Source organism: Pseudonaja textilis, chromosome 11, assembly GCF_049901715.1.
Source record: "Pseudonaja textilis isolate UNSWEBS1 chromosome 11, rPseTex1.2, whole genome shotgun sequence".
NCBI classification, from domain to species: domain Eukaryota; kingdom Metazoa; phylum Chordata; class Lepidosauria; order Squamata; family Elapidae; genus Pseudonaja; species Pseudonaja textilis.
In genome coordinates this window covers 10,098,729-10,122,386 of record NC_142000.1, presented here as the reverse complement: position 1 = coordinate 10,122,386, position 23,658 = coordinate 10,098,729, and the positions used below count along the sequence as shown (strand labels likewise).

The 23,658-nt window shown below is 36.1% G+C and overlaps 1 protein-coding gene across 3 annotated transcripts in view; it reads left to right on the top strand.

The window, feature by feature from the left end:
- CDH8 (cadherin 8) overlaps positions 1-23,658 on the top strand; it is a 197,943-nt gene that overhangs the window by 60,883 nt on the left and 113,402 nt on the right. For all 3 annotated transcript variants that reach the window (XM_087940576.1, XM_087940575.1, XM_026714112.2), the window contains one exon: positions 15,886-16,180. In XM_087940576.1, the coding sequence (XP_087796702.1) occupies positions 15,886-16,180 (295 nt within the window). The remainder of the gene's footprint in view (positions 1-15,885; positions 16,181-23,658) is intronic.

Sequence of the window (23,658 nt, the reverse complement as noted above, 5' to 3'; positions counted from 1 at the left end):
TTATATAAAATTTAGATGTTTGTATTTATTAATCAATATCCTTCAACAATCAGATACTATAATGCATACACCAACACAAGTCTGTGCATAATATAACACAGATAATGTACTGAAAAATTAGGAGCTACCATATTAAACGACAAAAAGGGATGGTAATTAAGGGGGAAAAAATGGACATTGCCCTTAACCTGCCTGCTAAGAGAAATATCTGTTTTATTGCCACTGAAGGCCAGATGCTTAAAATAACTTATAGGGAGAAAATATCAATGCAATATAAAATAAATAAATGCCTGCTAATAAAAACCAAGAGAAGGAATGGGAAAGGTAGGAAGTTGAGTACTGAATAACATTTGAAGAACATGGTAAAATATACATTTTTATAGTATGTAAATTCTAATTAATCCCAGTAGCTTTGCACAGGAATGGCTATACTACAACTTTTAGCCACTTTTCTGAAGGCTCAACTGAACACTTAAATAAAAAGTTCTCTTGATGCCAATTGAAGTATTCAGCAATTAAATGGGTTCCACTCTCCAGGAATGATAGATTGGGCAAGCCAGGAAGATAACTGTCTGAGATTTACTATCAGAAAGATACTCAATCTTGGAAGGAACATTGTTATATGTCCCTGTTATGTTCATCAAGGGGAAGATGTTTTGGAATGCCAGTGAATGCCCTTTGAAGGGATAGGTTGGAAATAAACGCTGAGATATTTGTAAGCCTTTACCTGCTCAATCAATAGAGTTGTTAATTTTCTATGTGCAAGGCAGATTAAAACAATGCCTTAGGAATATCACGAGCTTGGTTTTTGAATAATTGATTTCTAGCATGAGGTTGTGCAGAATGATGCCAGTATACAAACACTTCACCTCAGCCCCACTTGTAAAGCAGAGAATGACGGTATCATCAGCATATAATAGTATGGAAATTAGACTAAGGATTAAGGATGGAAGGTGAAATTCAAGTGCAGTGAGAGCTTTTATCATTGAGTCATTGAAAAGATAATGAGTATAAACTGGTTCAGTTCTCTACCATTGACACAGTAGACCTGCATCTAATGTTTTGAGTAAATTATCATTAAGTTAAGAAGACAACAATTCATAGAAGAAGCTTTTTTTTTTTTTTTGCCATTACTTGTTCTGAAAAATTAGTTGAAATCCATCCTCAAATCTATGGCTACAGTGTGGACAGATTTACATTTATTTGTTTGTTTGTTTGTTTGTTTAATATTGCCACCTATTGCTGTAATATTTTGCAGGCAGATGGTGCAGTGTAAATCCATTGATCATTTATCAAAAAATATGGTCAGAAGTTTCTGTATCCTCTGACAATAATTTTTTGGGGGGAGATTATCAGATCAGAAAAATTTTGGAAGAGATTTTTGCATATAATGTACTAATTACAACCAAGCAGGATTAGATCATAGTTATCCAGGTTGGTCTTATCCTCTTTTCATATGTATTGGACTTCTTAAGGAGTTAGTTATTCTAACCTTAGGGACTGGAAAAATGGCGTTATTTTGGATAAACAAGGAGGAAAAACAGATCCGCAGTGTCCTGGAGCTTTGCTATTTTTTAACTGACGATTTAAGGATAGTGTTGTTGTTTTTCATACTCCAAAATGAAAGGCCAGTCAGTGAAGAATTAAGAAGAAATTAGTATGGATTTGAGTATCTGATTTGTATATAAAATAAAGTTAACCAATGTGCATTGCTTATTGGTTAACTTTATTTTATATACAAATCTGCATTAAATTATCCTATCCAAGACAATGTCTCATGGCTTAACAAATAGAGGAACAATGCACTAGAACAAAGAGTCATGTCTGCTTGTACATAGCAAATCATTCTGGCACATTCAACCATCTGGCTCATCATATTCTTATTTTACAGGAGGGACTCACATTTCTGTTCTAGAGAGAAAAAATGTTGCCTAAGAATAAGGATTATTGATGATTTTAGCAACTAGGGATCTACTGATCACAAAAGCTTTGTCATAGATACATATCTTGTCAAACCAGAATTTGGAAAGTATAGTGTGGACATTTGAGGTTAGCCCAGGAGAAAATTCTGCACAGCTTTAGGTATGCTTAAGAAGTGAAAGTGTGCACTCTGAAAATTTGATTGTGAAGTTTTTTACATTTAGCATCTTCTGAAGAACTTTGTAATAACTCACCATTCTCCAAACCATGGTGAAATATCTATTAAAAGTAGAAGAAGACTATCAGGGTGAAAGATGATAATTGAAATCTGGAGAGCAGAGGCCCAATTTTTCAACAATTAACATAAAATTCATTATACCTGCATGTTCCTAAAATTAAGCTTTTCTTTTTTGTGCTCTGGAGATATACAATTCAGTATTGGTAGATTAGAATTAAAAGTCGGTTGTACCGATCTCTGCTCCCTGTATCAACACATTTATTTTTTGAACAATGTGAAGTGAACAAGGAGTCTGTCTCTTCATTTGCTCAGGAAATATTGGAAAAAAGTGTGCGGTCATCTGGGACTATCCTTGTGACCTAAGAACAAAATTGTAATTTTGTTGTTTAAGCTTCCATGAATGTGATTAATCAATGAGTTAAAGCCCCCTGCCAGCTGATATATAAAGGACAGTAAAAGAGTATATATATAAAACTAATCCTGTATTTTTGCTGGTCAAGCAATTGTTTGATTTGGGATGGTGGTGGTAGTATAAGGTTCTTTAACCCTGTGACCAATTTGCGAGACAGCTTGTAGCTAGAATCATTCATATTCTTTCCAATTTGATTCCTGGCCATCTCAGGAGATTATTTTTGGGGTCTCATTATCTGGTTTTGATGGATATTGTTTTTTTTTTCCCAGTTGTGATTATCAAGGGTACAAGTGCAACTTTGGTAATTTGAGACCGTTATATGTTTGTTAAATTCTTGTCTGATGTGCTTTGTAGAATCAACTCTATTGACTATTTTATTGATCCCCTTTTTTAAAAAAGGAGAATAAATTGTCAATACTTTACTGGAGAGAGTGAGAGAAAGAGATATTTCAAGGAGGCAGTTATTTTTCCAATAGGTGTTTGTGTGGACATGTATGCACAAGTACACATGCATATATATTAAGCAAACTGCTTTAAATCAGGGCACCAAAAATGTAAGGATAAGTAATCTACAAGGAATTTTAGATAATGTTAGTTTCTTGAAGTCATAAGCTTAGAACAAGACAAAATTCCATACTCCTCCTTAGTTCTCTGCAGCATATATTTTGGATCTATTGTTCTATAATGGGAAATAATAGATTAGAGAATGGCACAGCTATTCTATTTTGCAAGATCAGTTGGTTGATTTATTGATTGGATGTCTTAATTCACACAACATTGGGCAACTCACATAAGTAAAAGTGAAAACATAATCCATGATTCACTACACCAATATCAGGGAAACATTTAACTAAAAATAGGATTGAACTAAGAAACCTCCTTCTCCCAAAATTTTAAAAAATAGACAACATTGATAAGATATTTAGCTAAAGATACCTAGAACCCAAAACATAGTGGGATTTATACATCAAAGCCATTTTTTTGAACTGTATTCAGAAGCATATTGGCAACCAGACCAAGCCAATATAATATACTGGCTGACTTATCTGGCTGACATGTTTAGTACCACCCAGAATTTTCGAGTGTCAACCTCAGATACAATACGTTGCAATAAGACAATCTCGAGGTGATAAAAGTGTGGTTGCCACCAAGGTCTCTTACTTTAAAAAAAACACACAATAGGCAAACATAATAACTGTGATGATTTCAATATCTGCCTGTTCATTTTGCACACCTTTATCACATTTCAGGATTCTGTTATATCATCTCTTGTCAATTTATATTCATATTGTTAAGACTGATACATTAAAAAGTTCCTCATCCTTACTTGAGCATAAATTTAGATTTATTTGTCCAATTTACATGATGCCTATCATATAAAGACACTCTGGGCACCAAACAAGCAAAAACCAGTTTGTTATAGCAGTTAAGGTACCATGTTAGAAAACAAGAGACTGTTTGTTCAACTCCTGCCTTTAGCCATGAAAGCCAGTCACTCTCCTCTCAACCTAAGTCACCTAGGAGACTTATGATGGTGAAGAAAATAGGAGGAAGTAGATGTTTGGATATGATTACCACCTTATTGTAAAAATAACAAAGGAGAAAACTAAACAAAAGTTATCATTAAAACAAAGCAAAACAAAGCAATTTCCATTGTCAGTAATCACAGACAACATTCCATAATTAGGGAACTCCTAGATGAGCAGCTGGCCTTCTGGAAAATGTCTAAGAAGAATAAATAATATGCACACCCCATAGGAATGACATACTGTGATTAATATTGGCTTCCAATTTAGCAATTATAATTAATAAGGGAAGACTTCAGTATAACAATTAACACAGAGAATTAGAACTTGGGAGTTTGGATTCAAATCCAATATCATTCATGAATTTCATTAGATTTTGTGGGCCAGCCATTCTGTCTATGCCCAGCCTTGGTCATAGAGTTGTTATGGTTACAAGGGAGGACAAAGAAAGAAAGAAGTAAAGTTCTTGAAAGCAAAGCAGGATACACATAAATCTAGGAAGCAAATAAATAGAAACCTGATCATTGTTAATAATTATGGTTATTAATCTTCATGAAGCATTTCCAATCATTGGCTCAGTTTGGGCTAGATGCCGTCTCTTAATCCAGTGGTGTGTTGGATGTCTGTTTGCCCTCGGAGTAATAAATGTTTATTCTGTAGAGGAAACATAAAATAAAATTAAAAACAACTAAAATATCTGTGGCGTAGGAGCTTTTGTTTAGTGAGAGAGCACAGTTGCCATGGTTGTGATAAGATCCTTTTGTCCCTTAGCAAATGGCAAAAATCGGCTTGCCAGATTCCTCCCACTAAAAGTTTTGTAATTTCTTTCTGTTCTTTCTGTTGTACTAATGGCATAAAAGAAGAAGTAATATTGCAGCCTCTGGTGTCCCACAAATGGCCTGCTGTGGACATTTGTCTACATTTTAGGACCTTCCCTCTCTGTGTCTTTGAATGTATATAACTGCTTGTTTTATAAGGTACAGAACATCCTTCTGTGGATGTAACTTGGAAGGGGTATACCCTCTATGGCACTTTTCCCCTCCTTCTCCCAATTTACCCTCAGTCCTTTATATTGCTCCATAACCTGACTAAGGAACCATTCTGCAGTTGTCAAATTTAGTCAGATATGCCTTGTGTTTTCACTGGGAGCAAAAAATGGCTTTCAGCAAATGAAAAACTTTCAGAGCATGCTTGAAGATAAAGTTATCTCAGTCAAGCATAACTTGTTATTTCTTGATGGACATGTTTTGAGAACACTGTCTTGGTTGTTTATTAATCCAGCTGTCATAAGTTGTAATCGGTAAAGGGGTATCTGGATGTTAAATAGCTCGTGGTTGCGTGTTTTTTTTTAGCTCAAAACTTAATGTGCCCTGCCAGTTTTGTAAGAGACTTACAATGTCTTGAGTGATGCCCTTCTTGGCATGTTTTTGAATTCTTCCGTTCTTTTTTTCCCTTAATGTTTTAATACTTTACTAGAACACCTAGTGTGAGTTAGTAACAATGAGCTAAGGTATGAGGATCCTTCCCATGCTTACTTTTTTTTTCATAAGATCTGCAAAAAGGACTCCATAACCATTTTTTTTTTTAAAATATTATACTTGAGTAGCTTAGAAGTGCCAACAAAAACCACCAAATATTTGAGGTCTCTGCCTGGCATTTTCAGAACTGATTTGTCTCCTGAGAGTTCATAAAAGATGTGAGATGAAATTAAAAAAAAAGAAATTACTCTTTCCAAATTCCCTTTCAATTCCCTGGGAGCTCAAATTGAGGTAAAGGAGTCAAAGTATATAGAGTGAAAGAAGTGGTAAGAATATTCTTCTTTTCCATGGGAATGTTTTTCTGTGTCTGGGGCCAAGATAAGTAGCCAAGCTCAAAATGAAGTGAATTAGTTTTAGGAAATCCAGGTAAGGCCTTCTGGGGCAGAGTGGAAAGTAATTGAAATACAAGGATGTAAACAGGAAGAAAGAGATGTATACTCATTTAAGTCTTACAGCCAATTCTCATCCTTAATCTTTGGGTCTATACTTGATTTTTTTTTAAAAAAAAAAACCCTCAATATCCTATATGGAACTGTGTCCTCTTTTGTGTGTTAATGATACTTTTATTTTATTTATTTTATTTTTCCTAGTTTTGTTCTATGTGAATCTTTTTTTTTTTTTTTTTGGCCTATGTGTGCCATGGAACCATTTTGTGAATGTTTGTAACACTTAGGTTGTTATATTAAGCACCAATGAATAGAGCAGCATTGTCATAAAACTTCAAGAAACTGGCAGCCACCACTGTCTTTATCTTGGCTTATTACCACTTAAAAAAAACTGGTAAAAATGGATTATTGCTGCTTTCAGCTTTTTGATTTGTTTGTTTATCTAAGTGACAGTAATAAGATGCTTTGCTTTATAAACATATGTGCTAGTAGACTTTTGATCATAACTGATAACTAGAGTATTGATCATAACTGATATCTTTAGCATTGCTTTTGTATAGACCTTATTCCTTCAGATTATATTTCTTTGTGTGTCCTTAATGTTCTCCTTTATCTATTCTTTCATGTGTACACTAAATATTGGATACAACATTTGCTGCTATCCATCTTGCACGCCATTAGATCTTGTTCTTCAACAGACTTGATAATCAAAAACATAGTTGCACATAATGACCCATAATGGATGGACATACAGCATAGGGTATCTACCATCACTAAATCAGGAATCACTGGATGCAGAATCATTCATCAGTAGGTTTTAGGAAGATGCTATTATTAGTAAATTTCAAAAGAATTTACTAAATATATATTTCATTTCCAAATTTCCAAAACTTAAAGAGGTACACTATATCCCATTGCATTCTAAATGAAGGATTTGTAGATTTGTTGAACATAAAGCTCAAAATCTGCTCTCTAGAAGAAGCAAAATATGCCTTTAATTTATCTCAAGTGTTATATTGTTTTATGGATTGATATGATTCTTCTGATTAAGATGTTTTGACTTAATCAAGCTGTTTCTGTTGTTCCGAGCCTTGACCAAAACATCATTTTCCATATCTATTATATGTACAGAAGGCTCTTCTAGATATTAGAACCATAAAGTTGTGTTTGTGTATGATTGCTTTATATTGAAGAAAGGAACGCTATATTTCTAGATATTGTATTTGAATCAGTCACTTGGACCAGGGATTTACTCTTCCAAGGTTTTAGAGCACATTTTCAGGGAACTTTTCTCACTGGAATATGTGCTTTGGGCTGTTATGTGAGTCATGTTTATGTCATGGCTGATTGGTGTGTTGATGGCTGGCAATTGGCTGTCATTTCCTTGTGCTGCCAAGCCCTCATCTCCTAAGTATTTGATAAGCCAGAACTCCTGTTAACTGACAAGAGCATATGAAAGACTTTCAGTGTGTTTCTTTGGATGCTGACAAACATGCCTACGTAGAAACACCAGAATTTAGGTGTGTAGTTTTGAAATGCATGGTGGTCTAGTTCACACAGGACAGTTTCTGCAGTAATTCCTGATATTAGGGATCCCATGATTGCCCTTTTTATATGTTCATACATTTCTCTTTTGAATGTGGAGAAGGTATGTTGGCAGTATTGGAATAGCTTCATGATTTGTGTCCTGGTTAGGTTCTTCTCATCTGTGTTGTATTCTTCTTTTAGTTTTTTTAAAAATATATTTATATGGTAGGGTGTTGTTGTTGTTGTTTTTTTTGGGGGGGGGTTGGATGTAAATAGGGATGCTAAACCAAAGGTGATGATCTCATCTGGAGCCACATTTAAGCCTTGTAATTTTTCCAGAAATGTGGATGTGAATGTGACTGTGCTGCTCCCAACTTTGAGCATGTACCATTCAAACCATTGTTAAAACAAAATACTCACTCAACTGCTCTGGACCAAACTTTAAATTCTGATAGTCTTTAAAAGCTTTATAGCTCAAACTTGATTCAAATCTTTATTGTATGCTAGAATGAAGCTGTTTTATGGGGTTGAATGCTCTCTCATCATAAAACATGGGACCTTCTTATACACATGGCAGTTTATTTAAGTCATTTCTTTCTTTTTGTTAGTGATCTAACCCATCTTTAGCCTCATGCTTCTTAGTCTTAGACCTAAGGGACTGCAGGTTGTTGACATAACCAACATATTTGTCCTGAAAAATTGGTGAGAAATTTCATTTATTGGTGATACTTAACAATGGTTATCACTTCTTCCTTTACCTCAATTGCAAGATTGCTGTCCTAGGTACTGAATCCTGAATTTCCAGGCACTGAATTCCTTGGTACTGAATCTGGATTCCTAGGCACTGATGTCTGAATTAATAACCATGCTTCTGTTCACAGTGTTCAGCACCCAAGTTAAGCTAGGATTTCTGGATTTATCCTCAGTTTCATTTGTTCTATTTGATTTGCTCAGTGCTAAAGCAGGATACTGATTCCTATAACTCAAAACCTGAACATTCTTACTTGTTTATTATTATTTTGCAAAATGGGAGTGCAGAATTACAAAGTGCAAAACTGACTAAAAAACAATTAGACAAAGCACATCAAACTAACCCTGCCCCCCCCCAAAAAAAACAAAACAAAATTAGCCAAGCTAGCTCTGCCAATCCAGAAAAGGGGAAAAACATTGCAGATTACAATTAATCCCATGTTGCCCTGAGTTGTTTACATGTTACATGAGCAGATAGAAATTGTAAACTACATCTTGAAATTTGAAGAACTTCTAGAACAGAACAGTATTTGTCACAGTTTTAGTCTCTTTTATTATATCAGCATTCACACAGAAGAGGGAAATGAATTCAATTTAGGAGAAGTGTAAATTTATTTTTTAATGGAGGAGGCTTCATTATATTGTCCAACACTATAGAGATTTTCAAAATAAAACAGCAGAATGGTTGACTCATGAGGCCCACTGTGATAAGCTGTTAGTCATTTAGCCTTTTTGAAAGAAATGAGAGAACCAAAGGAATCACATTTTCAGAGATGGATTAGGAGACAGAATTATGGTTACAAATGGACAGCTTGTTCTCCAGTTGCATTCATGTATCATAAAGAATCCTTTTAAAAGATTGCTCATGTGAATTTCTCCTAGGGGGTCTATGACAACTAGTCATGGCCAATTCACCATGGCTATCTTGCCGAGGCCAACTCACCACAGCCAACTCGCTATGGCCAATTGGCACAGTTAACTTGCTGTGGAACAACTCACCACAGCCAACTCACCACTGACAACTGGTTGTGGGACAAAAGATACACTAATATATATATAAAAAATGGTAGAATAAAAACGTTAAAGAATGGACATAAAAATAAAATGTGATTGGCAAAAATTAAAATATTTTTTATTTATTTTAAATAATTAAACAGAATTGTTAAACTGTCCCACACTGAGTTGAACTGCAGCAAGTTGTCCTGCAGTGAGTTGGCCATGATGAGTTGACTGTGGCAAGTTGTCCCACTCGATCTCCTTGAACATATAATTGGGTCAGTCCTAGCACCACACAGTGAGAGAGAGCTCTGTAATTCCAATCCTCTGTTCAATGCAGGAAATCAGGCACACATTCAGGATCGACTGTAGATTGTGGGGATCAACCTGCAAAATTACTTAAGCTAAAGCCATTCTTTCTCATGCTTACTTCTTTTTTGTTTCTTGGTTGCCATTCACAGGGAGAGGGGTGGGAGAATTTAGGAGTGTGGTGCCTCATCTGGGTAGCCATAACATCCAGCAGCCAACATGGGAACCAAAGTGATGTCAATGGACATGTCAGGTTCCAAGTAATGCAATCATCATAAAACGAAATCAGACGCATTTAAATTCCTCAAAGAACCATTTTATTCATGCTATTCCACCACCAAACTAAATTCAGGCTTGACAGGACACCTGTTGAAGTTGAACGGGAACCTATATCTGGACTGATTGGCCCATGTGATCTGAGAGACAAAAGGGGACAGGGAGATTTCATTCTTTTAACTATCCCTAAGTGCCAGAATAATTTAGAGCTAGATTCACCTTTCTAAGTGCTGATATGATGTGCTCAATAAAGGACTTTCTGAATCTGATCCAAGCATCATAGTCCTGACTTCCCTGAGTTCATTGATTGGGATGATGACAGGAAGTTGACAAACTCCAGTACTAGTTTGTATGAATATGATAATCCAAGATAATATACAGCATTCAATTGGGCTGTTACTGAATTGTTGAGTATCATTGATTGGGTTCAAACAATACACTAATCCATAATCCATAGTTTGCAAACTATGAAATCTGAACTCATACTATATATTATTTTAATAAGCAGGGGTGAACTAAGTGTTTAAATTCTTTTTTGTTTTAAATGGGGTGAAATTATGTGTGTATACTTTATTTTTAATTTGTTTCCTTCTGGTGGGCAATTTGCCTTGGACTAAGTTTACATTCCCATTTGTTTATTAGTTCATATCAAAATACCTTAACTATTTGGATAGTTCCATCAATATGTCAGTTAGAGTTGTAAGTAGAATACATGGTGAACCTAACAAAATAATACATAATGAATAAAGCAGATAATTGGAACAGAGAATATGTTATTTGTGTGTGTGTTTAAATCAGCAATCTGAAACCAAAACTGAATACTTAGAAACCCATTTTAAGTTCAACTGTAGCTATCAGAGATTCCCTATGGCTATTGTGAAAAATTTTGAGAAACATTGGCAGATTCATTCACCAATAAATTTGGGAGAGAAAGCAGATTTAACAATCCTAGCAATGTTCTGATTTTGATTCCTAAATTCTATTTCATTTTTTGTCCAGATGCCAGGTAGTCTAAGCTTACAAGCTCAAAAGTGAGAGATGTCAACACCTTTAGAATCTATTAATATACACCACTGCTTCAAATAATTCAACAACCTCTTCATGCTGTGCTCTTATCCCTATCTTTATTATTCTTATTTGTCCTTTATGATTTCTGTATTCACTCAATAGAGGAAAAGCCATTAGGTGGCAAGGAGAACATATTATACTACCACCGGTGACTTTTGGCACCTAAAGAATGATAAATGCATTCATCAGTGACATATCCTTTAAATGATCATTTACCAGCATAAGCATTCAAGGGAAACAGTAATTCATTTATTTTCAAGGGAGGAAATTTCTTCTCCAAATTGAAGTTCCAATTCAGTATGATCTATTGTTCCTTGAACAAGCCACTGGTTCTTTTAAAAGTTAACGCCTTCTGGAAGAAAGCTAGATGGATATTTTGAAAGATTCTGAAGAAGCAAGCATGCAAAACTATAATTTGCTTACTGACAAGTAGAATAAGCTATTTTCTTACAAGTTGTAGAATAGGTTACTAAGCTTAGATGTATATTTATACTAAACAATAAACTTTACAATGTGGCTGAATTGAAACATTTAATAATGTAATAGCGTAATGTGTGATCCGTGTAACAAGTACACCTCATAATCCCAGCCTGAATCAGCATCCAAATTGTGATAATATAACACAAGTAGCCAATTCAAACGTTTACAACCTAGGCTTCTTAGTACTCAAATAGTTTGGTAGTTTGCAAGGATCAACACAGAATGAGAGAGAAGAGAAAAGAAGAAAAAACAATAAACCAATTCGTTTCTAACCTTAGTCTATCTTGAAAAGTTGAGCAGGATGAATCTTATTTAGATAATTACTCCTTGAATGGAGTAATTCTAGAGTAAGAAATTTGAAAGAAATGTTTCTGGAAAAGGCAAACTACTTTTATATTGTTGCCAGGAAAAAAAATGAGATGGACATGTCCATGAAGCCATTAGAAGTTGAGCTTCAGTTGAAGAAAGTTTTACAGGAGAGAATTGTAAAGCTATTTCATCTGATATCTCACCTTCTTCTGTGTTCACCTGGAATTGTGTATCCAATTCTCAAATGTTTTGTATTATTTTGTGTGCATATTTGTTTTTTAAAATTGTTCATACTTTGTTTCCTTTTGGATGAGGGAGAAACTCAGATCCCCAATGTGATCTATATTTGTTTATTTCTATAGAGATTAAAGAAGCTACTGGGGCTTTAAATATAATGCATATTTTAATAGTATTGAGCCTTTGTATTGTTGACTTTTATTAAGACTGTCATGACAACTTTCTGTCTCACAAAGGTTTAAAAGTCCTCTTGTTCTCCCTTTTTATTAAACAAACATTTACCTCTAACTGGGAGTGTTTTGTACACATACTTACTGTACATTCTTCTGCGATAGAACTTCAGTGTCTCAGATGATTCATTTTGTCATCATTGAATGAGTCTGTGGTGATAGAACACAATCTAATTGGAGTAAAATTGCAGCTAATCCTTCCATCTCCTTTGAAAGATATCAAATGGGAAAGAGGATGTAGAAATTAGTTGAAACCATTTTGAGATGGTGACTGAGTCAAAGGTTGTACTGAATCATCATTTTTGCAACATTTTAATAAACCTCCTAAAATTATATGGATACCTACAGTGCAGCAAGCTATCATGGTTTGTTTCCAACACACCCAAGACATCACAGTTTTGTAAATAGTATACCAAGCCAAAAATGAGTCATGTTGTCCAGGGCTGTCTTAACCATGGGACTGACGGGCACTTTCCCATGGGCCCCACGAGCATAGGGGCCCCATACTAATCTGTGTATGTTAACCCCTTCAATGTATCATATACATACAGCAACATATTTATTACATCTTACTGCATTTTTTATTAATACTAACATTCAAATATATGTTTAATTTTATTGAACATTTACATTTTTATTCCGGTGAGTAGTTGATGTAGGGGCCCCAGTACACTGCTTTGCCCGGGGCCCATAATGCTGGTAAGACAGCCCTGATGTTATCCTTAGTATAATGAGCAAATAAATGATTGTTTGTAGAGCAGCTATGACCCTAGTCAAGATGAAGATAGTTTTGGTATACTATATATAGATAGTCCTAGATTTATGACCACAATGGAGCCCAAAGTTTATGTTGCTAAGGGAGACATTTAAGTGTATTTTGCCTCATTTCTTGCCACAATTGTCGTGAATCACTGCAGTTGTTAAATGAGTAGCACGGTTGTAAAATGAATCTGGCTTTCCCTTGACTTTGCTTGTCAAAAGGTTGCAAAAGTTGATAATTTGACCCTGTGATGAGCCAGGGTGTGGCACAAAGGCAACACAGTCACATAAATAAGAATATTCCTTTTAATACCTCCAACTTTGGCCCCGATGTCCAGGTTACCTTCGGCTGGAGAAAAACTCTCCCAGGAACAGCCTTTAACTGGAGAAAATTCAGTCTAAAACAAGGTACATACAAATTGTAAATAAAAATCCACACAAACCAGGCTGCAGTAATTAATTTGACAGGGCAAGCGAAAGACTTTCAGACTTGAAAGCCCAGCAAAACACACACAGTTGGGAAGATGCCAGGAACCCAGATAAGCCTCAAAGATACCAGATAATTTACAATTTGCTCACAACAACTTTGCTGTGCGCAGCTTCTCTTTTTAAACACTTTTTTCCCCCAGCTGCAGCTAATGCAGGGAATTGGGGCCCTTTCCTTCCCCATAAGCCATGCAACCTAGGATGAAGAGGGGTTGGGCCTGGATCTTCCTCTGAATTCCCTCTCCCCTGCTCTACCTCTTACCTGCTCTGCCCAGCCGGCCTTTGCCCTTCCCCAGTTTCTTCCACAGCCAATGGAGCCACAGTCCCACTCCCTGTCAGCTGCTCAGCCTCCCCATACAAATCAGATTCCGACAGGGGCATGACAAACCCCAGGACAATATCACCAGAAATATGAGTTAGTTGCCAAGTGTCTGAATTTTGATGACATGACCATGGGGATGCTGTAATGGTCATGTGTGAAAAATGATCATGAGTCACTTCTTTCAGTGCCATTTGTAACTGAATGATCATTAAGTGAACTATTGTAAGTGGAGTACTCCACTCTTGTGGATATATGCATGCATTATGAAGGCTGATCATCTGAAATAGGCAACTGGAAAAAACAACCTCAGTCTTCAAAGGGTAATATGCAGATTTATGGAAATACATTTAATTCCTAACCCATCCAATATAACAATCTTAAATTCCTTTGCTGGAAACTAGAACCCAAAGATATTGCTACAGATACAAATAGTAGGTTTTTTTTTTTTTAAAGTGTATATCTCCACAATAGCAGTAGAGGAAACTCATCCTATATTCTTTTCTATTGTTCATTGTGGGCCCACATAATTATGAACCTAATTATCTTTAACTTTGACATGAGAAAAGAATTTTGAATCCTAACAATGACTTTACATCCTCATACATATTTTATGATACTTAAGAAATTACATCCTGGGAGATAAAATTAGTACGTTTAATGACTTTAAAAAAATAGGAAAAGTGACATAGATTTTGAAACATTCTTAAAGATGGTTTTATTTTTTATTTTTTTATAATTAGTTTATTATTTAAAAAATGACTTGGGAGTTTCATATAGCTGGCTTGATAATGCATTTATTTTATTATTTTTTTTGCCACATGTATTATTGATTTTAACAGGAGGAAATAATTACTGTCGTAGTGAATTACTAACATTAAGGAGGAAATGAATTGATAGATTAGCTTGTGTTTAGACTTCCAGCAGCAAAAGTGAAGATTTATTAGGAAAAAAGAAAAGCTTGCTTTTCTTTCTGCTGTTATCTAATATTTCACATTTCAGGTGGCTCTTTGTGAAATAAACAAGATAAATATGTTTAAATCTAATAAACTTATCTAGAATCATCATGAAGTACACTGAAGAATTTGGTCTATGACTATAATAAACTGAATTGAATTGAATTGAATTATTTAGTAACATCTTCAACCAGGCTTCAACAGTGTGAAGCCCCTGTATCTATATAACCTACATAGCCTTTCCAATGAAGAAAGAAAAGCTATTTCATCTAGACTGGATAGCTAGACCTTTAATATCTCCACATATTTCTAATGATCAGTTAGTGTTTTGGAATCATTAAGTAGAAAGAGATTTCATTCATTGGTGATGCAACGAGAGGTAACTATATTTAGTATTTCTGTTTGGGTCTGTATCCTTATGAGAACGAGAAGAGAGTCAGTGGCTGGAAACATGACAAAACTGTCCTCATATGTAGTAATATAAGCTGCTGTGAAATTGACAGTGTGCTGCTAGAAATCAAAAGACCAGTTTGCAGAGATGAGTAAATCCTCAAGCTGTGGAAAGTACTTGAAAAGTGATTAATCATGATTCCAATGAAAATACATAATATCCAGAGAATAGAGAGTAACTTACTATTCAGGCAGCATGCTCACAAAGAATCCTATCTTAGCTGATTTTCAGTTTGGCAGTTCATTAGAAATGATACTTCTATCTTTCCTTTTTATTCTAATCATTAGATTAAATAACCCTTTGCCAGGACTCAAATTAAGCAAAACAAATAAGATCAAATTTGGCTGTCTTCAGATATAACCCTGTCCCCCGAAAACTGAAAGTCAAAACTTTCCCAGATAAATGTCTGAATAACAAAGTGGTTAATGAACGTTACTTTCTTATAGTTTCACAGATGCATTAGAGGTGCTTTGAAATGTTGCTTATCTCTGAGGGCTAACAGAAGGCATTGATAGAACAGTTGGTTGGACTAAACAGAGTGATTTACACCTTTGCAGAAACATATGTATGATTTTCAACATGGATGCAAATTTTATAACTTGTGTATTTTAAGACTGTTCAATAGATCTTGGATAAAAATACCAGCGGGGAAGGGGAGAAAGCTGGGGAGCTGAATGAATACAATAAACAAATTGCTTATTTATAATTTCAGCTACACACGGACATGGATCCAGGAAGCAGTAAGATCAAGTACATCTTGTCAGGCGATGGTGCTGGGACTATTTTTGTGATCAATGACAAGACAGGAGACATCCATGCCATGAAAAGACTTGACCGGGAGGAAAAAGCAGAGTACACGTTGACTGCTCAAGCAGTCGATAGGGATACAAGCAAACCACTGGAGCCTCCTTCAGAATTCATTATTAAGGTCCAAGATATTAATGACAACCCACCAGAATTTGTAGATGGCCCATATCATGCAACTGTTCCAGAAATGTCTCTTGTAGGTATGTATGCCAGAATGAGATTTTCCACATTTCTTCACAAAGCGTTTTGTTCCTTCCTGATTTTGCATTTCCAGATTTGTGTTTGAGTGAGCTTTCTTTTCCAAACAATTATTTCTCATCCCTCTGAAAGCTGAATTGTTTGGTGAACAATTAAGTTGTTTTGCATTACAGTTCAGGTGTTGTGAGAATAGTGTTGCTGAAACTGTTTATCAATATTTGTTCCAGCACTTCTTTGTTGATACCATTAGCGTTAGGTTAATATTTATCTATCTGGATAATTTCTTTTTTTTCCCCTAGTTCATGTGCAGCACTTAGGATCTATGGTTACATGTTAACTTCTCCTATACGCCCACTTCTTTTGAAATATAATTAGCTCACAGTGATTTTGTGAAAAATCTATCTGAGAGCAAAAAGTCCATTGTTGGATGTTACTCAATTAGCTGTTTGAACTAAGAGAATGCAAAGCAAAATAAGAAGTACTGAAAACATAGGGGAGATTTGTTGGGACTACTTTGGGGGACAAAAACACCTTTCTGGTAATGAAGCTTTGCATACTGGAATATGTTGTTTGGTGAGAATCCTTGCACAAAGTTATAGTTGGCAGGACGGCTCAATTGTTGGACAAAGTGACATTTGCTAACTGGAGCGGAGGGCATACTAATACAGTTAGAAATTTTGATAGACACGATGATCTATATATTGAGAAACAAATATCCAGTTGCCTTCTTTTTAATAGAGATAAATGCAAATGTCACTTCAAATTTATAGATAAGTACATGTTCAACCATGTGGCATATCAAATATGAACTGACCCATCAGTTTCCCTATCAACAAAAACTGCTTATTTGGACTACAGTGATCATTAATTAATCTGAAAATACCTTCTATGATCTTAAGCTTTCAGTTTAATCTACTTCAAGGAGAATACCTGAAGATTTCAAATTCATCCTTCAGCTTTTGATAAAAAATGAATATTAATTAAATTGCACAAATAAAGTCTGCTGCTTTAGAGATCTTTTTCACATTATAACAAAGGTGGACAGAATCATGCAGACCCAGCTTCAAATCCACACATTGTTGTGAAAATAAATGACATGATCTGAGCCATCATATTTTTTAATAGCCTGTTACTTCACAGAGTTATTAGAATAAAGTACAGGAAATATAATTATATAATAATGACAGATTGTGACATTTCAAATGAGGAATGGAATCTCTCCATGTTCCTCACTGTTCACCATGCTAACTAGGACCAGAAGAAGGTTTTGTAAATTCCTGTTTACCATTTCTCAGTTTCCTTTGCAAATTTTCTCTCTGTCTTTCTCTCTCTGTATACATGCCCATAGACATTCCGAGGAAATTTTGTTTCATTTGAAGGTAGCCAACAATGTGACTTTCAGCAATTTCTATAAAGCTGTCAAGGCTATCTGCCCATAAATGTTTACTTGGAAAAATGCCTGGATGCTTTATTCTCAGTGTTGTGTCATGTCTTGGATCTAACAACAATAGACTGTCCTATTGCAGTTTTAAAGCAGAAGTACAGCCATCCACACTGAGTGTAAGAGGCCAATGATGCTCTTTTTCTGACAGCCAGCACAATCAGTTCTAAAAAGCAATCGTCTGTACTAACTGGAGTGGGCCCAGAAGCATTTGTAAAGTTGAGATTGAGCTGGCTTGTCAATTCCAGCTCTTCTGTAGTTGGAATGCCTTTGCTCCTTTCAACTGCTTCTGTCGAAATTGGCATAGGAGTTCTCCATTATTGTGTTGGTGTCCGTGACTCAAACGTGTGCTTAATATGTTAAGCTCCTTTAATTATACCCCAGGGCACTGAAAGGCTATGGCTTAGACATTTACATGTTTTTGCCACCATGTTGGCAAGAAAATGCAAACACTTGGCACTAAAAAGAGAAAAGAACAAAGAACAAAGAAAATATGGAATATTGAGTGAATGTTAATAATGGCTACTATTCAAAGCAAAGCATATGAAAGATAGCTTCCTGGGTAAGATGTTGTTCATCAAATGAAAAGTTTATTGAGTTAAGCTGTACATTTCTATCATCAGGAAAGTAAGATTTTTCTTGAAGCTCACAAAAAAAAAAAAAAACTTGGCAGGAAGTTTATGCAATATATCATTATTTCTTCATCCTTTCCTAGTTTGAGTTTCAGAGACTATAGAGAAGATGGTGATGATCTGGAGATGTATTATATGGAGCAGGGATAGAATTGTCAGCACCTCATCTTTTGACTGAGATGTTTGCAAAATAAGAAGATGAGCACCCCAAGATGGGATGAAAGCCAATAACGACATGCATATGATTCGGTAATGGTGGAAATGGTGCAACCACTGATGCAATGAAATTGTGACGATGTCATTTTGAGATCAGAGTAGCTTGTTATGGAGAACATTGAATGAGAAGATAATATTTTTTGGACTGAGAAGTGACAGTGTTTATTTGAGACTCATTTGCACTTACTTTCTTCTCACAGTAATCGAGATCAGTGGAATTTTGTTTTATGCCAATGTGATTTCCCCCTTATAAAAACAATGAATTAGTAGATAGGAGTAGATGGGGATACCCAAACCACTATCAGCTTTGGGTCCATTAATTTTACTAGCTTGATTTTTTTTTTTAAAAAAAATAGTCCATCTAATCCTTCCCATGAACGGTGCTTGAAGTAATTTTCCCTACTGCCTGGTTTTAAAAGCAACCCATGCTTAGTTTGCTATCATTTTATAATGCTATAGTGAAGTCTGAATGGGTTTTCAAAAGGGTTTTCTAAAAAAAAGTTGTTTTTTTTCCCCTAGCAAAAGAAATGTCTGTTTTCTACATTTTGTTCAGAGTGCTTGAGTATTTTCTTTTGAATTTCTTTACAATGCTTTTCAGTGCACTTGATCAAAGGACACAATGGAGAAGGCAATAGTTGGTTTTGTTTTCTGATATGTGTGTATGTGTGTGTGTGTGTGTGTGTATGTGTATGTGTGTGAAAGTATGCATGCATGCATATATTTCCATGGCTCTCCCTGACTGCCCAATGAGACACATTTCCTTCTGATTTCTTTCTTAGGAATTTTATTGAAATACATGCCGGAACCTAATAAAGCTGTTGAAAGGGTGATTGCCCAGTGAAAAATGGGAAACATGCTCATCAATCTTCTTGCAATTACTTGGCGAGGAAACCAACTTACCTCCTACAAATGTCAATGATTTTTTTCCCTTCTCTTTAAAGGAGATTTTAAAAGGAGATTTTCTCCCGTTCAACAGAAGAAATTAGAAAAAGGAAAAAAAAAATGCAGGAAGAATATCAGGACAACAGGGCTGTTTTCATTTGCATCAAACAGCAGTAAAGCTATTTCAGAGTTCCTTAGGAACTCTTCCAAATCATGTCACACATTCTATCTTAGTGTCTGTGGAGATACTCATTCATCCAAGTTATAGTTGTCCCAAAACTGTTTTTTTTTTTTCCCCAAAAGGCAACCAGACTATTTTTCCCTTGAGGAAGGAAACAACGATGTTTTCCTTCTCACCCAAGAAGCTTCTTTGCTTCTGGTGGGGATAGTAGGCACGATGGAAAGATTAATTCTAACAAGAATAGGGGGGAAGGGCGTGGAAGATTGCATTTCCTCTGCAGTCATCTGGTCATTATCACTCTCCCTAAGAGCTCTTGAGGCCATTTGGGGGTTTATCTAAGCCCTCAGGATCAACTGTATCAGATTGCAAATGAAGGTAGAATCTTCTCAGAACTTCTGAAAGGACTATATCAGTGGTCACTAAACTTTTTGGGCTCCTGTGGCAAAAAGTGTGCGCGCACTCACCTGCCAGCACCCACAAGGCAATGCACGTCCCCCCCTGCAAATGCATGTGCAATCCCCCGCCACCACCCCCTTACCTGCACTGCACCTCCCAGCTGATTTTCAGCCCGTTTGAGGCCCTTTTGGCCTCCCAGAGGTTTAAAGAAAACTTCTGTAGCCTTTGCAGGCGGAAAAAGGGGCCCATTTCATCACTTCCGGTATTTCCAGAAATACAGGAAATGACAAAATGGGCTTGTTTTTCGGCCTGCAAAGGCTTTCCTCAAGCCTCTGGGAGGCTGAAAATCAGCTGGCAGCTGCGCGCATACACAGGGAGGTAAGTTTGCCTGCAGCTCACGTGCCAGCACAAATAGCTCTGCATGCCAGCTTTGCCACGCGTGCCATAGGTTCGCCATCATGGGACTATATTGTAGGCAGGAAATAGGTAGGAACTAGGTAGTGTCTTATCTTTCCTCCTCTATTGAGAGAAGGCTCCTCCATGTTAACATAGATGGCCTCTGTTAAGTCTCTTCCAAACGAATGATCATTTCTATCCAGAATAATCCAGAAGATTCTTGGATGAGAAGCAAAACATTTTCAGTTGCCTTTCAAAAAAGCACCTTTGGGACATTCTAGCTTAGTATTCTGGTTCCCATAGTAGTTGTGACTCAGTGTTGTTTTTCAGTAACTGATAATTCATAGGCAAGACACCATTGATCCAGGTGGTAACATAATAGCCATTATGGCTCGCAGCAATTGTCCATGTAGCTGTAGAGAGGGAAATCTTAGCTACTCACTTGCGTTACAGAAAATGAGATAGGAGGACAGTTGCATGAAGACAGTTGTGTAAAAACCGTGAGAAACATTTTCAAAGTGTCCTTTTCCCAACCGAATGCACAGTAGAAGCTCAGAGTAATAGGTGTTTAGCTCTTTCCTTTGCAAGCCCTCAATCTGAGATGATTGTTCTTAAGTATTGTGTGCATGTCTCACTGAATTGCTCCAACTACAAATGGCTGTAAAGGCAGTTCAGTGTAAACAGTTAATTCTGCCTTTTAACCTTTGATGTAGCAGAAAATTCAAGACTCAAAAGTTGAGCCAGTTACTATTCTTAATAGCTTTCCTGTTGCTGCCACATTCACTGGCTTTCTTCATGCTTTTAGTCAATGTTAAGTATTTTCTTGTAAGGGAAAAAAAACTGTCAGTGCAGTGGAAGGCTGGAGGTGAAATCAGGAGAGTCTTGAAAATAATTTTAAAAATACTTTTAAGTTGAGGATTCTACATTAATTGCTCAGAATTTACTAGACATGTTGCAAGTTTTAGACATACAATGAAGACCATGCTCTCAAGTGGATATACCAATAAAACATACCCACTGAAGAATAACTAAGTTTATGCAACAGCAGTGGCCTACATTAAATCACCCCATTTGTGAAAAATATATTTTGCAAAGGTATTCTGCATTTTTTTATATTTCATGTCAATGTATAACTTTATAACTTTGCATTTTTGTCCTTTTTTGATATGCACATTTTCAAGCTACTGCCATAATTGAACCTGTATGTTTATTCAATTTTATTTCTCTACATACTTTGTTCTTATGTTTGAAATGAAGCTCTCATAAAATACAGAAAATTCAGAATTAAACATGCAGTGGTGCTCTAGATAGCTTTGAGGTTTGAAAGGCAGGTAACTTAGTGTGTGTATATCTGTGTTTTATCTTTTGAAACTCAACATTACCATTTCTGTTATACGGAGATACAGAGGGAGATATATTTAATACATAGGGTGTGTTTTTCAAGCTTCATCCCCAAACAGCAACTTCAACTCATAAGTCCAAGAGGGAGACTTTATTTTTCCTAAATTGTTCTAGGATAATTATACTTCTAATAACAGAGGATTTCCAATTTCGATAAATTCCTGACTTGGAGCCCAACTTTAATTTAATTGTCAAAGCTTCAAGACAATTTCACAAGTGTAATCTTAGCACATGCTTAAAAAACAAAAGTAATACCATCAATTATTATTACAATTTTAAAGAATAAAAGAAATACATCTCCCCCAAATTATTATCTGCTAAAAATTATTTGTAATTATATGTTACCGTAATAAAAATTAAAAGTGATTCACGGAATGGAGAAAAGGGAAGAGAATTTATAATGAAGAGAAAAATCCTACTTTTTCATCGAAGACATTTAGTGAACTTGGTGACCGATTTGAAAGAGATAAAAGAAATGCTCCAAGATAGGAGATTTAATAGCTTTAAGAGATTATGCTAAAGAAGACAAAATCATAGAAGTCAAAGTGAAAGGCCATGATAGCTAAAGGAAATTCATGGTCCAGAGCTCTGAATATCAGAAATTGGAGAAGAAAAAACAGCAAGAAGGAGCTATTGCTTTCATGTCCATTTTTGGAGCTTCTATAAAGCAACTGAGATCTAGTTTAGTGTAGTTGTTGAGGCTCCAGGCTAGAATCTGGAAGACCATGAGTTCCAATTCCACTTTAGGCACAAAATCAACTGGATGACCTTAGACTGACCACCCTAGGAAGAAGAAGTCAAGAGGAAACCATTTCCAAGAAAGCTTGCCAAGAAAACTGCATGGATTAGCTGTCATGCACTTGTCGGAATCTGATTCTGAGGGGGAGGCCAAGCAGCTGACAGGTAGTCAGAGTGTGGCTCCGTTGGCTATGGAAGAAACTGGAGAAGGGCAAAGTTCAGCTGGGCAGAGCAGGGAAGAGGTAGAGCAAGGCAGAGAGAATTCAGAGGAAGATCCAGGCCCACCCCCTCTTCATCCTAGAGCATGCAGGGAGGAATGGAGAAGAGACCAACATGGGTTGTGTGGCTTATGGGGGAGGAAAGGGCCCTGATTCCCTTTATTAGCTGCAGCTGGGAACACAGTGTTTAAAAAAGGAAGCTGCGTGCAGCAACTTGTTGGAAGCCAATTGTGAGTTAACTGTTATTGTCGAAGCTTATCTGGGTTCTTGGCATCTTCCCAACTGTGTGTGTTTTGCTGGCCTTTCAAGTCTGGAATTCCTTATCCTGCCCTGTCCCGTTAATTACTGCAGCATGGTTTGTGTGGATTTTTATTTACAGTTTAGATGTACTTTGTTTTCAGACTGAATTTCCTCCACTTAAAGACTGTTCCTGGGAGAGTTTTTTTCTCCAGCCAAAGGTAACCTGGACATTGGGGGCAAAGTTGGAGGCATCAAAGGGACTCTTCTTACTAATGTGACTGTGTTGCCTTTGTGCCATGCCCCAGGTCATCACACTAGCCCAGATACTCACAGACACTGATTCAGAAGCATACACAAACAAACAAACAAACAAAAAATGAAACACTTATTTGGTCCAAGTTTGGAAAACAGAACAGATGGATGGTTTGTTTAAAATCTGGAACAATTGCATAGAAAAAGGGAAGGAACAAATAGCAATACTGTTTTCCCCTCTTTCTCTCTTTGTGTTTCTCTTTTTCTACCAGTTCTTATTCAAGAATTTGCTTTCAAATGCTATTCCAAGAGGAAAAGAGCTTTTAAGAAATTTTCATGGGTGGACCCAGTGGTCTTCCATTTATCTTTGCCAACTCATTTATCATGAGTTGGCAAAGATGAATTCAATTCCTTCAATGGACTTCAGACTCATATAGTTCTTGTGCTTTTATGAAATCCTAAGAATTGTTCAAGAGTCCTCCTTTGG